Source organism: Syzygium oleosum, unplaced genomic scaffold (genome assembly GCF_021117445.2).
Source record: "Syzygium oleosum isolate NSW1041296 unplaced genomic scaffold, Sole_v2.1 Sole_v2.03, whole genome shotgun sequence".
In the NCBI taxonomy this organism is placed as follows: domain Eukaryota; kingdom Viridiplantae; phylum Streptophyta; class Magnoliopsida; order Myrtales; family Myrtaceae; genus Syzygium; species Syzygium oleosum.
Genome location: NW_026607487.1, coordinates 45,698 through 60,401, shown reverse-complemented (window position 1 = coordinate 60,401; position 14,704 = coordinate 45,698). Strand labels below are relative to the sequence as shown.

The 14,704-nt window shown below is 43.7% G+C and overlaps 1 protein-coding gene across 1 annotated transcript; it reads right to left on the bottom strand.

Annotated features, from left to right (window-relative positions):
- Positions 1-8,655: 8,655 nt before the first annotated feature.
- On the bottom strand, positions 8,656-14,667 carry LOC115661345 (disease resistance protein RPV1-like). Its single transcript, XM_056309168.1, has 6 exons — positions 13,699-14,667; positions 13,463-13,557; positions 13,272-13,398; positions 11,206-13,170; positions 9,861-9,933; positions 8,656-9,665 (listed from the first exon to the last, which is right to left on the bottom strand). Exons 1-4 carry the CDS (start codon positions 14,665-14,667, stop codon positions 11,608-11,610), a joined length of 2,754 nt encoding a protein of 917 aa, XP_056165143.1. The 3' UTR covers positions 8,656-9,665; positions 9,861-9,933; positions 11,206-11,607.
- Between the last annotated feature and the right edge of the window lie 37 nt (positions 14,668-14,704).

Below are 14,704 nucleotides of genomic sequence, written 5' to 3'. Positions count from 1 at the left end.
CCGTGCAAAATACATTTCACCCTAATTAAAAGTTAAATGTTGGAAATACTCACTTTTTATTGGTTTGTTATATCACGTGCCACTATCACGTGATATAACTGTCATATAAGATACCTTTTTCCTCGACCACATCAATTCTAATCCCATTCTCTCTCCCCACCATCACGCACCATCCCTCACCCTGATAGACGCCGCCACTCCCCCTACACCACCGGCACCCTCCACAAGTTTGCCACCGCCTTTATATGTATCTCTTCACCACCTCTATCTCTCTCTCATCTTTTCCATGGCTTGAATTTAAAAAGTAGGCGTTAAGCTCAAAACCGCAACAACGCTTGACTAGATTGAACAATTTTGGCATGCATCAAGCTAGACGCTGTGACTATAACGACCTAGTCCGATGAGAGTGGGCAGCATTTGTCATGCCCCGAGCCTCAGCGGGCTCGCGACACCCCTCAAAGGTCGTATTCGAATGCGACGTCCCAGGACACGTCGCCGACCCAAACGAAACACCCACATGAATACGCAAGCGGAAGCGAAATCTAAGCAACCCTGACGATAGTTAATGACAAAGGGATAGTATATGCACTAATCAATAAATGCATTTTATTAAAATACTTGGCACAACTTACAGAATTCACAAAAAGACAACCACAAGCTAGGCCACGAACAACATAACCACGTTCATCAAAAATTGGGCAGTGGTTGGGTAGCCTAACTTGACCATAGAATTGTCGAGGTGACATTTTGAGCCAATGTAGGCCGATCTTAGGATAGTTATGGGCCGGTTCGTCATTGTCATACGAGTGGATCACGGGTGATTTCGTTTGACCACGAGGTGAGTTGACGAAAGATCCAGAACCTATACCAAACGATCGCGCTCGTCGGAACTAGCGATTGATCCTCGCAATTACATTGACAACCGAGGTCGTCACGATCCGAATGAACTTGCACGTGACTTGATTTAGTATTAGTCACGGGTCAAATATGCGAATTTCCCCAAAAGCCGCCCGTTAGTCTGAAACACGCTTAAGTTACGTTATATAAAATTCAGTTATTAATTAAAGACCAAATTGGGCATAAAAAATTTAGGAAGTCACTACAGGACATTTGGACGACGTTGTTATTGGAATGTTTAGTCTTGGAATTGTCCGAATCCTTCAGAAAAACTGAATTTCGGCGAAGGATGGAAAATGACCGTTTTACCCCTGGAGCTTTGTTAAGGCTAAGTGTTATCGGGGAATGGCATTTTGGTCATTTCGCCCTAACTTTAGAAATGACAATTTTTGGACAATTTTGCCCTTGGAATTTTATGAAATTCCCAAATTATCCTTGGATATTTTTGGAAAAGATTCAATCTCGGCCGTCGATATCAGGATAAGAACGAATATCGACCGTTGATTGAAAAGTAGAGAGAGGGGCAAGATGGTCATTTTGCATAAAGGGGTTCAATTATTGGTTTTTAAACCAATTTCTCTCTCTCCCCCTCTCATTTCTCTCTCTCTCTCGGCAACTCTCCTCTCCCTCACTGCCGATCGCCCCTCTCCCCTTGGCCGCGCCGCCGCCGTTGCCGATCGTCGCCACTGCAAGGTCACCGCCGTAGCCGCCGCGTTCCAACCGCCTAGTCAACCTTGGATAGGTTGATTTTCCTTGGAAATTTCCAAGTAAGTCGCAATCTAACCCTTGTCTAGGACATCGGTATTTATCGGACTCGTTTAGACGCAGTTTAGGGTAGTTTAGGGGTTGATTAGGGTGTTGATCGTGGTTGTTGGTGGATGATCATGGTTGTTAGTGGCTGTTGCATGTTGGATTAGACATTTGGGAATGAGTTTTGTGGGTTGGAGATCCATGGGTGTGAGCTAGAACTTGAATCTTGGTTGTTTAGTTCAAAACTCGGATTCGTGACTACTGTACCCGTCCGGTTTGCTATTTTTGTGGAGAATTTTGTGGGCCGAATTTGAGGAAGTTTTCTCATGAAAGTTACTCCCAACATCTTGAAGTATAACATATTTTAAATTTGAAATTTTTAGAGGCCATTTGGGTTGCACTAAAACCCATTTTCAGACCGTCTTAAAACTGCCAGGAACACTGTTCATCCCGACCTTCTTGTCTTGCTGAATTTTTATGAAATTTTCCAGATCTATTTTCAATAAAATTCCTTCACAAAAGTTGTTGGAGAATTTCTTTTCTATGACATATAAAAATTTCAAAGCTTTTCAAGGTGATTTGTGTGTTGAAAGAAATGTATTTTGAGGACAAAATAGTCTGTTAGAGCGAACTGATTTTGGTCTGATTTCGAGGGGAAAAAAGGCTTGGTTGCAGATTGAACTGGATTTCGTGTTCTTCATAAGAAATGTTTATCAAGATGTTTTTTATGATATGTCCAAAATTTAGAATTTTTGGAGTTCGTTTGCTATTTATTTTGATGGGATTTCGGTCATTGTGTAAACTGCCCAGATTTACCCTGATTCTATGGATGTTCATTTTTATGAGCGGAATGGTGGGGTTGTTGAGGTTGAATAGTTGCTGCCCTCGTGAATGGAATTGATGCTTGATGTGTGTTTGTATGTGGGCTGAATTGAAATGGTTGAATTGGGTGCATTTAATTAATGTTCGAGTATGTGAACGTGTGAGATTTGAGGCGTGTGATGTGCGTGTGATCACTAAAAAGCCCTGAGGCGTGTTTACGCGGGGTACAGATAAAATACGGTGTGTTGGTATGTTCGTGTGATCACTAAATCCCTGAGGCGTGTTTACGCGGGGAATTGAACCGGCCTGAGGCGTGTTTACGCGGGTCGTGATACGACTGTGGGATCGGACCGAGGCGTGTTATGCTCGGGTCGCGATCATGTAGGCCTAATGCGTGTTTACGTGGGCTGAGGAAAGAAAGTGAGAATGGGATCGGACCGAGGCATGTTATGCTCGGGTCGCGATCATGTAGGCCTGATGCGTGTTTACGTAGGCTAAGGAAAGAAAGTGAGAATGGGATCGGACCGAGGCGTGTTATGCTCGGGTCGCGATCATGTAGGCCTGATGCGTGTTTACGCGGGCTGAGGAAAGAAAGTGAGAATGGGATCGGGCCTGAGGCTTGTTTATGCGGGTCGCGATCCTATAGGTCTGATGCGTGTTTACGCGGGCTGAGGAAAGTGATTGAGCACGAGATGGTGCGATGTGACAAGTTAAATGAAAATGATGTGGTGGTGCGTGAACGAGTGTGAATTGTGGAGTTCGGAAATGTGGTGTGTTTGACATGTGCCTTCGAGCATGAGATTAGGTTGGAAAGTGCATGCGATTTGTAAATGTGAATGTAAGACTAACGTGTAGGTTGCGTGTATTGAAAACCAGGTAAGTACGATTGTGTGGACATTGTTTGTGTGTTGCTTGATTCGGTGTCTGGACTTGTCTGGAATACGTGGTAGCCTAGGTAAGGTTTAGGTTGTGTACTTATTGAGAAGTGTCTCATGGTTGTATCAACCAAACCATTTCAAAGCACCCGCCCGAGCCATGAACCTTCCGTCGCCGCCGCCGCAGCGTTTTGGGATTGTTATGCACACTGATCATGATGTTGTAGAATACCCGATCGAGATTGAGGCCGATTCGGAGTCATCGGATGAGCATGTGCCTGATGAAGATTCGAATGAGGATTCCGAAGAGAGTGAGTCAGAGTGGATGCCATCTAGAGGGCATAGGGATTAGTTTTGGAGCTGAGGAAGAGTTTGGAAGTGTTCCATTTTGGTGTAGTGCTTACCCAGGCTACTGATCTTTCTGTGATATCGGTGGTTTGCAGTTTGGTAGTTCAGTGTGCATATTTTGCTTTGTGGTTTATAAATGGCGGTTGTAGCATAAGTTTATATTGTAAATGGATATTATACTTAAATCGAGGTATAGTATAAGATTTGGTGGTTTGGCAATTTATTCTCCCTAGTACCCCTGATTAAATATTTTCTCTCTTGACACAGAATCATACTCACGGTTGTATCTTCACGTAACCAGCGGGTGCCAAGTGCTCCTGTGATTGTACGAAGGTTTTCGAACAAAACAAGAAGAAGCGGTTAGTGAAGTATTAAAGAAGAGAGAAAATTAGGTTGGCGCACTATTTCAACAGTGGACATGTAAAGAAGCTACCTGTTGATGGTGCAGAAAAAGTTAGCCTGAACTTTGAGCAACACTATCCTCGGGTATCGTCATGGTAAAAGGGTAATGTGAATCAAGAAATGACTATAAGACCAAGCCAAACCTGGACATAGTCAGAGTAGACCCCTATTAGCTCAATCAAATAGTCCACAAGAATGCAGAAGATACCAGACTGTAAAAGAAGGAAAAAAAAATCAAACTGCAGTGATATAAGCAAACTTCAACCCCCATGAGACCTCAACCAAGAGAACACTAGAGAATGGCGTATCCTAATGCCAAATCAATCTAAAACCACGCCAGAAACGCATGTCATGTACAAAAACATTTGCAAATAAATATAGGAAAGACTTGAAAAAACGATTTTTTCTTGCCCTTGTCACGTACAATTCTACCGGAGGGAACTACTCTCAAATAGCCAAACAGATTCTCAAAGGCTTCTGTTCAAGTGTCACTATAACCAGTTTTGGTGGGCCTCGTCAAGTATGTGTTCAAATGAACTCAATCCCCAGCAGCTCTTTATTAACAGAAAAGAAGAAAAATGAGGAACAACCCAGACAAGTCTTATTTTGAAAGCGTAACATTATCTATGTAAACATAACCATATTGTCACGCCCCGAACCCCAACGAGCTCACGACATCCCTCTTCGGTCGAATGATGCGATATCCCAGGGTATCGCCGACCCCACTTATAATCATCAGAGATTTAATTCAACAGCGGAAACCACAATTCACCCTGACAATCATCTCTGGGGAGAGTAGGGAGAATACACATATTCTTTTCTCATTTAAACTTATACCATAATATTCACAATTTTACAAACCGTTATATACATGTGCACACCGTACTATAAAACATCGATATAAAAAAGAACCGATGACCTGGGCATTCTATCCTCAAAAATGGTACTCCTCCGAAAACCTAGCTTCAACCCCTATACTAGCCTCTACGCCCCTTACTCGGCGTTTACTCTGAATCTGATTCTTCGTCCTCAAAGTCCGAGTTCTCCTGAACAGTCTATTCCTCCGAAGACTCCAGTTCGGCCTCAATCTCAATCGGGTGGTTTATATCACCCGACTCCGCTGGGCCCTCATCCTGCTCCTCCGGTTCAGACTCATCATCAGACCCGTACTCCGGAACAAACTCTGGATCCATAAACTACTCATACGGGAGTATATATTCTGGTTCTTCCTCAGGCTCTGCGAACTCAGCAGACTCGTTCTCGAGTTCCGCCTCGGGTTCTACCTCCTCTGGTTCTTCTTCGGGAATTGGCTCTAGATCTATATCCATTGGGTCGAATTCTGCTTGCGATCCTTCGGGTTCGTGCTCAGCCCCTGAAGATCCTTGTGCTGCCGGCGCTGGATGCAATCCAGATTGAGCCATACTAGTTTCCGCACTAGTTAATTTGCCGTCAGGAGGGGGTACGGCAGTCTGGTCCCAGTCTCCAACTAAATCGAAAGGGACGTCAAAACCACAGACGGGTCCAAACTCGTCTATCCCATCCCTGAAGAACCAAGCGGCATACTTATGCTCTTCCCATAGTGGTACTCCTACGTCTACAAAAACTGTAGTAGTATGCTTAATTCAGGTCATATTGTCAGCCATGGGAAACTCTAAAACTTCCTGTTCGGTGTGCACCGGTACTCCAAAATGCTCAGGTGGTGGCGGGGGATTCATTGCTCTTGTCGGGGTTCTGAAATGTTGGGTTGAAACAACCGTGAGACTACATCTTAGTAAGTACAACCCTAAACCCCACCTAGGCTATCACGTATCTCCAAATAATCACCAAACATAATCACACACACAATTAGCACAAAGCAGGCACATAAATTATTATTACCTGGGCCTATCCTGCTTGCATCCTGCACGTTAGTCAGACCCACATCATATGCAAGCACATGCATGCTTAAATCATGTTTCACACATTCCCGCTTGTCTCACCACATTTCTTTCCATGCCACTCGCCAGTGACCCACGTTACAGTACACGCCTCAAGTTCACTGCGACCACTTATCACAACACTTCAGGGCCCGCGTTACAGTACACGCCTCAGGCCATGTTTCTCGCCCGCGTTACAGTACACGCCTCAGGCTCAACATCTACCACCTACTGCACAACCCACGTTACAGTACACGCCTCAGGTTTGGCAGTCTTCCGGTAATACCGGGCATCGTCCCGCGTTGAAGTACACGCCTCAGGACGGCACAATTTTCACGATCGCACATGCCACACCACATTCACTCTCTTGCTCATGCACATATCCAACAGTTACTTGCCACTCAATCGGCCAGTCACACGTGGCCCGTGCACGCATCAATTCACACACAATTCATTTTCACTAAGCATTTGACATGGCCAATTTAACAATTGGTTTAGTCTGGCCCAAGCGTGCACCCAATAGGTATATTTCAAACAATCAGTCACACAATCACGCACCCAATTTCTCCATCATAATTCAGTCACAGTACAAACACACAGCCAACGCGCAAATCGGCATTTTTTTATACCCAAACCACGCCAAATCAGTTCCGGCTCTTCACGACATTTTCATATAATTAATCGCCGGTTCTACATATCCAATTTACACCCCGATCGGCATATCACAGTCCACCGAACAGCCAATCACAGCCCGCTTTTAACCCCAAATTTTCTATCAAATATCCCGATTTCATTTCTAATTCTCGCCAATCAATTCCACACCCAAATTCCTACTAATCCATACCTAATTAAACCCAAATCCACCCAAAATCATCCTCCGATACCCGACGTCCTAAATAGGATTTAGAGCGCCACTTACTGAGCCCTAGACTATCTCGGCTAGAGCGAAAAGCGGTGGCGATTGACGGAGACGGCGGCGCGGCTTGGCACGGCTCGGCGGTGGCGTGGCTCGGCGGTGCGACGGCGACGAGCTCCTTGGTTTGCTCGGCCGTGGTTCACGGCCACACGGGGAAGAGAGGGGTAGAGAGACGGACGGTGCGGGGTGGTGGCGGTGGTACGGCGGCCGGCGTATGGACGGTGCGGCGGCGACGGGCAGCATGGCGCGGCGGCGCGGCACGGCGGGAGGGAGAGAGATGGCCGGAGAGGGTGGGTTCGTGAGGGGGTGTGCCGAATGGAAAGAGAGATAGAGGAGAGAGAATGGGTCTTGGGGCCTTTAATAGTCAAACCAATAATTCAATAGCCAAAATGATGATCTTGCCCGTTACTCACAAACCAAACCGACGGTCCAGATTCGATCTTATCTTGAAACCGACGGCCGAGATCGAATCTTACCCAAAATATCCAAGGGCAATTTGGAAATTTCTCAAAAAGTCCAAGGGTAAAATTGTCATTTTCCAAAACTAGGGCAAAATTACCAAAATACCCCTCCCTCATAAAATATGCCCTTCATAAATTCCCAAGGGCAAAATGGTCACTTTTCCATTTTCTTGCCGAAATTGAATTTTTCTGAAGGATTCGGGACAATCCAAAATTGCACGTTCCAACCACAACGTCGTCCTGACGTCCCGTTGTGACTTCCTAATTTTCCGATGTCCAATTTGGGCTCAATTAAATAATTAAATTTTATTAAACGCAACTCGAGCGTTTCTCAAACTAACGGGTGGCTCGTTGGGGAAATTCGCATATTCGACCCGTGACTGATAATAATTCGAGTCACGTGCAAGTTCATTCGGTTCGTGATGACTTCCATTGTCATTTAAATCGCGAGGATCAATCACTAGATCCAAGGGGCACGATCGTTTGGTATAAGTTCAGGATCGTTCGTCAATTCATTTTGTGGTCTGGCGGTATCACCCGCGATCCACTACTATGACAGTGGCGAACTGACCCCTAGCTATCCTCGGATCGGCCAACAATGGCTCAAAATGTCACCTCGACGATTTTATGGTCGAAAATCGATTCACAATCAAATTTTCTCTTAGTCGCACGAATTTAATCCCTGATTAGCCTTTCCCCAATGGTTAGTATCCCAGGAATGATCAGTTCCGGGCGAGAATTTACTACGAGTACATTTCATAAAACTCAGTATTTTATAAATCCCAAATGGACCAATTTTCAGGATGTCACACATATCATCTGCTTTGCCTAGACAAGTCTTATTTTGAAAGCGTAACATTATCTATGTAAACATAACCATATCCTCTGCTTTGCCTATAGAAATATTACATATTCAAATGATCACTAAAGTTCTACATTCTTTGCAAAACACGCCCCATCAAAGTAAATCTGAGGTCTGAGGAGAACGTGCGTGCAATGCCTTTTCTCACTTGGCACTTTTGATAACTCCTACTCCCCTGGAACAAAAAAAGAAATATTGTTAGCACCTGGCATTATCACATGCAACGTCACGAAAAAAACAAAAGAATCTTCAATTGCCACCTATATGGTAACCAATCAGGGATAAGTTGATCTCGTGTGACAACGATAATGATGGCCATAGATAAAGCAGTCGTCAAATTAATTCCCCTCAAAAAGAACAAAACTCAGAGAAGTTATTTGATAAGGATGCATCTTATAGGTGATCCTTTTGCACCAAGCAATCTCAAAGGCAGACATGGACTGTATACACTCCCACGGGTACATCTTCGAGTTTCAAGCTCTCAACAAGAACAATTTCTTGTAGCTTTACCGTAGTGTCAATTTCTTGAGCCTAGACTTCATATGAGAATGCAGCGATGTGAAATCCAGGCAATTCAGCAATGCAACATGGTCATTCTTAATTTTGATGGGGAAGTTTGTCATACGTCAAATCAATTTCTTACCCAGCTTTCAAGGAAGATAAGATGGAATGCAATCAAATCATCATATGCGGTAACAGACAGGTAATCAATTCATGCATTGAATAGCACAGACTGCGTCATGCAAGATTGCATCTCAATCTCAAACATGTAATAATCTACAAGTTGCAGAAGAAGAAGAAAAATAGATGATCAAGTTGCACTATTTCTCAAGAGGTAGGTTTAACAAAAAACGAACCTGCATAGTGCTCAAAAGCTTGATAGCAACATATGCTTGAGCATTTTCTTACACACCAATGCCTTTAGAGATCAACTAAATATCATGTGTTCATGTTGACAGTTATTATAGCACCATACTGCGACTCATGAGTCATCAAGGAGAAAATCAAATAAGATGAAAGTATGCTTTTGTTGCCATGCCTAAGAAAAATAACATTTGCTTGTAGTGAAGCTGCAAGTAAAAATTGGTGGTAAAAGAAAAGGTAGCTACCTAACAGAAATATATCCTAACATGGTTTGTGGGTCACGATTAGGAAACATCATGAAGTGCACTATAAATCAGTGAGTCTTGGTAAAAGGTGACGATAAGATGAAAATGAAGCAAACCACCAAACACACACAAACAAAAAAGAAAAAAAGAAAAGAGAAAAAGAGCTTTCTCACTAAGATTGCATCAGAATAGGAAAAAGGGACGAATCCTACCAAGTTTAATTTCTATGTTCTCTACCAACCATTTTGCTCCATCTCTCACGAATTCCACATGGCTCGTGTCGAACTCTTTTTTGTACATAAGCCATCTGAGAACGAAACATAGCACAAATCTAATTTGTCCTTCTAATCATAGTACTCACAAGTACCACAGTATACTAAAATACTCAGATGAGTGCTCCAATAGCACATGCATGGGTGACATGACTTCCAACAATTTGGAAATCCCACATTAGTTCAGCTGACCATGACCCACAAAAGGATTCTTAGGAACCGAAGTTTACCTGGCAGTATGTAGGGTTCTTAACAACACCCATCTCACACCCTTGGGAATATGTAAAGACTCCATTACTTTAGCTACAGGAAGTAGTCCATGTCTGTAACGACCCGGTCCGACGAGGGCGAGGAGTGGTCGCCGGGGCCAGATGGCCTGGACAAGGAGCGGCTCCTGGCAGGCTTCTAGGATGGCAAGGGGGGAGTCCTGGGCTAGTTTATAAGGCTTGGGTTCTCTACTCTGTGTAACGCGTTTTAAAGCCGTGAGGGTCAGTGGGCCCAAAGCGGACAATATTACACAGTGTAGACCCTGGGTCCTTACAAATGGTATCAGAGCCGACTCCCGACTGCGTGTGGGGCCACAGCAGGGACGCTGTGCCCAAAGGGGGGGAGAATGTAACGACCCGGTCCGACGAGGGCGGGGAGTGGTCGCCGGGGCCAGAGGGCCTGGACAAGGAGCGGCTCCTGGCAGGCTTCTAGGATGGCAAGGGGGGCATGTCTCTTGTCCCACATCGCTTAGGGGGGAGTCTTGGGCTAGTTTATAAGGCTTGGGTTCTCTACTCTGTATAACGCGTTTTAAAGCCGTGAGGGTCAGTGGGCCCAAAGCGGACAATATTACACAGTGTAGACCCTGGGTCCTTACAATGTCATTCTTACAGAATTGGTTGGACATATCAATATGTTTTAATCTCAAAGCCGTTGGATCAAATATTAGTAAGTGCCTAACTATATTCTTGAAAATAAAAAGAAAAAATCCAAGGGCTTGTTCTCAAACCAAGACGAGTATGCTATTTGGTCCACTACAAAATTGACCATATTAGAATCTAGCTAGAAGAACTAGTGTATCGCTAGCAATGGTCACTACTGGGACAACTAAATTGTGCAAGAATTTTACTTCTGGAAGGAATAAATACTCCCAATATTCTCAAATAGCTCATATTTCACCAGAAAACAAAATATATGATATCCATAGACAATAAAACAATAAAAGTTGGCAAATATGACATGCCAAACCCTAACACACAAATGACTAACTAAAATGGATATGGAAAATGCAGCCACTACTGTGAAGCACCCAAGTTTCCAGCAAATCGGTCAAGCAATCGAACCTACTAATGATGATGATGACGATGACAACAACAATAATTTGGCAGTCAGCATGTAATTTTGAAAGCAAAGTTAGAACCTAGCATTATTATTGCAAATGAGTGAATTAGAGAAATCACACCACTGTTCTTACACAAAGGTCATCTTGTGTACTCTATCTTTTGACATTTTTTTTTTGTATTTTGCTTTTGAACCTTATGCATAATTATACATGCATAAGAAAAGAGGAATAGATTCAACGGATCGTACATGCCCAAAGTGAGGATATTGCCGTTCCACACCGCAAGATTCAACTCCCTATGCCCTTCAACGAGCGTGAACACAAACTTCTCTTGAAATGTGGGGTTTTTACCACCGTTTGCACACCAAATCAAAACTAAGATGTCCATTCGCACAGTATGCCCATTTAGCTCAACACCAGAAACTTCACCCATCAAACCACTGTAACAAAACTTCATATCCAGATTCGAACAGGGAAAGAGGCAATTGCGCAAGCATTTGGTGTGCAATTTAGAATTACCACTTGCAAGTTATGGTGCGAAACTTGGTGTTGCCATATTCCAACTAGCTGCCGATGGGGCTCCCAGAGGCGATGGCGGAGGCGGAAGCAAGGGTGGAGGCCGCGGCGACCCGCCAAAGAATGCAGCGAATCTAGGAATCGGAGCCGCCAATGGGAATTTTGTGCATGACGGCGGACGCGGCGGCAGCGTTTGAGGTATCACCTCCAAACTCTCCATTACCAAACATTCTCCGCTCCTTTAAAGGTCCCAAGTGGTTTAGACCTTGTACGCTTTTTAGGTTCCAACAATTTGTTACCTCGAGCTTCCGTAGCTCTTTCAATTTCGATAGGTCTGACATCCTCTCCATGGAACGGCAAAAGGCAACTGATAGGGAGCCAAGGGATCCCAATTCTTCAAGGCCACGAATCTCGACTAATGAACGGCAACGTGTCAGACTTACCTCGGATAGATTCTTCATGCGCGACAGATCAAGTACTTCTGGAAGGAACGCACAAGCATCCATCTTTAATAATCTCAATCTTTTCATTTCCGGCTGCAACGGTGAGTCCTCTTTTCTAAGCTTACAGAGCTCCACACGGAGTTCCTCCGACTCCGCATCAAATATACTCGAGAGTTTTAGCGAACATTCATAGAATTCCAAGAATGACAAGTTTTGCAAATTGGAAAAATCCGGTGATCGTGTGGTCGCCAGATCTTGAAGTCGTAACTCTCTTAAACTAGACGGGAGCCGGGGGAGGAATTGCACGTTTTTGCAGGACAATGATAGTGATTTAAGCTGAGATAGGGTACTGATGCTAGTGGGAAGAGTGGTGACAAGTGTTCCCTGTTGAGATAGGGCACCAATTCTAGCGCCACCGATGAAGGCTATCGTGGGGGAACACCAGACACCAGAAGTGCTCCATATCAGCCAAGTCAAACTTGGGGGAAGCTCCGGCAATTGTTTCAGCTCAGGACATTCTTCTAGCTTAAGTATTTGGAGATTAGAGAGGTGACTCACCGTGATGGGTAATCCGAATATACGTGTGTCTGACAAGTCTAGGATCCTCAAACGGGACAGTCTCCCAATTTCTTCGGAGATTTCACCTTTCAAATTGTAACAGCCACTTGCATCTAACTCTTCGAGCTTCTCCACCAGCCCAATCGCACTTGGCAATTTTGTTAACCCTCTTATGCCTCTCATCCTTAGTACCTTTAGTTGCTTTAGATTGCCGATTGAATCGGGTAGGTGACAAATTCTCGTCCGCGACAAATCCAACTCAACTAATGATTGTAATTTCCCAATCGAATCTGGAAGTTCCTTTATGTATATGCTAGATAAATCCAACCGCGTAAGTTTCACCAGCTCTCCAATCGAGTATGTCAATTTGTTGATCTGCCTATATGATACATCGAGGGTCAACAGTGACTGCAAATTACCAAACGTCTCCGGAAGTTCATGTAGCGTATTAGGCATGACAATCTCTATCAAAGCTTGTAGACTTCCTATTTCTTTAGGCAACTCTCGAAGAGACTGACATCCCCCCAAGTTCAAAGAAGTTAGGAGCTTTAATTTACCAATGGACGAGTTAATTTCAATTAAGTTGGAACAACCTTTAAAAACCAATCTCTCCAAGGATACCCACGTAGATAAATCAGGTGTTCTCCTTAAGTGGTAGCAGTAGCTGAGATCTAGTACTTTTAGTTTTCTGGCCTCCTGCAAAACAATTGGATCAATATATAACGAGTAATGACTTGTAAGAAAAAAATGGCAAAAGAAACGATATGCGTATGCAAGGAGTAGGACTCAAATCATACTTTGATTTGGTTCCAGCCAATCCATTCCTCAGAAATATGGCCCCGTGAAAGGTCAAGAATGACTAAATTAGTCAGATGAAAGTTTGTTGCCTCAAACTTGGGAGGGCAACTTTGCCAAGAAATCCATCTTAAATTGAAGAGAAGATTATTGAAGTCTCCAACAAATAACACCCTATCCCCCCCGAAAGAACCTCAGGTTCCGCAAATTAGCAAATTCATCATGCTTTAGAATAACGTCTTCATTTCCATGATATCCTACAGATAGTGCTTCTATTTTCCGACTTCCCTGACAATGGAAATACCAAGAAGTCCATATGTGAAGGTCAACAGCAAACAATTTTAAGCACTAATAGCAATTAATTTTTCCTTTTGCAAGAATAGTATGCAACAATTCATAAGAAAATAAATTGCTATTCCGTTATTATACCTCTTTCAGCTGCAGAATGCTCAGGGCTTCCATATGATTCCACACTCTGCTACGCTTGCGGGGATCGTTGAAATTCTCTTGACGGACAATCTCCTTTCCGAGGTCCTGCACTTGATCATGCATCCAGAAAGTATTGTTGTCTTTGATTTTTATCAAGGACATGAGAGAGAGGACTTCAAGGGAATCGTGGGGGTGATATCCACATTCATCCCACATGTACAGAGGGTATGTTTTGTCCCGACCAACAAAAAAACAAGCTATATCTAGAAATACTTGCTTTTGTGCATGATCTAACCTTTCATAAGATACCATCAATTTTTTTTGGACTCCCATGGGAGGAGCTTCTTCTAGCTTCTTCAATGTGTCTACCCATATTTTTTCGGATTTACCGTTAAGGGATGAACCTGTAATCTCAAGAGCCAATGGAAGCTTTCCCAAAGTAGTGACAATTGCTTTTGAAAGGGAGGCATAATGGTATGGTGGAGAGTCTCTTCTAAAAGCATGCCTACTAAAAAGCTTAAGAGCATGATCAAATTCCATTGCATGTGCTTCGTAAGTCCAAACATTTGCAAACTTTTTTACAGGGCCTTCATCTGTTGCTTCTCCCTCAATCATTAGGACACTTTGGTCCCTAGTAGTTATGATAATTCTACTACCGGAACCAAACCAATTGCCCTTTTCTGCTAATCTTTTGAGTTGCTCTTTCTCATCCACGTCGTCAAGAACAATGAGAACTTTTTTATTGCAAAGTACTCTCTTAATCATGTCGATCCCATCATCCACGTCGTGAATTTGGTCGAGGTTAGAATGAGAATCGAGGAACTTGGATAGTAACTGTTTTTGCAAATGTACCAGACCATGACGTCGTGATGACTCTCCGATGTCGGAAAGGAAATTGCAGCCTCGGAAGTGAGAAGACAGTTGGTTGAAGATGATTTTGGCAAGTGTTGTTTTGCCAATCCCGCCCATTCCGTGGATTCCAAGGAATTGTATGCTATCGGATTCC

What these genes read in the sequence shown, in the direction of transcription:
- LOC115661345 (XM_056309168.1), bottom strand. Translation starts at nt 14,667, where the DNA reads ATGGGCGGGATTGGCAAAACAACACTTGCCAAAATCATCTTCAACCAA. An exon ending in GCATTCTGCAGCTGAAAGAG is followed by an intron (nt 13,558 to 13,698) that starts GTATAATAACGG and finishes TTCCATTGTCAG; the next exon opens with GGAAGTCGGAAAATAGAAGC. An exon ending in TTGGCTGGAACCAAATCAAA is followed by an intron (nt 13,171 to 13,271) that starts GTATGATTTGAG and finishes ATTGTTTTGCAG; the next exon opens with GAGGCCAGAAAACTAAAAGT.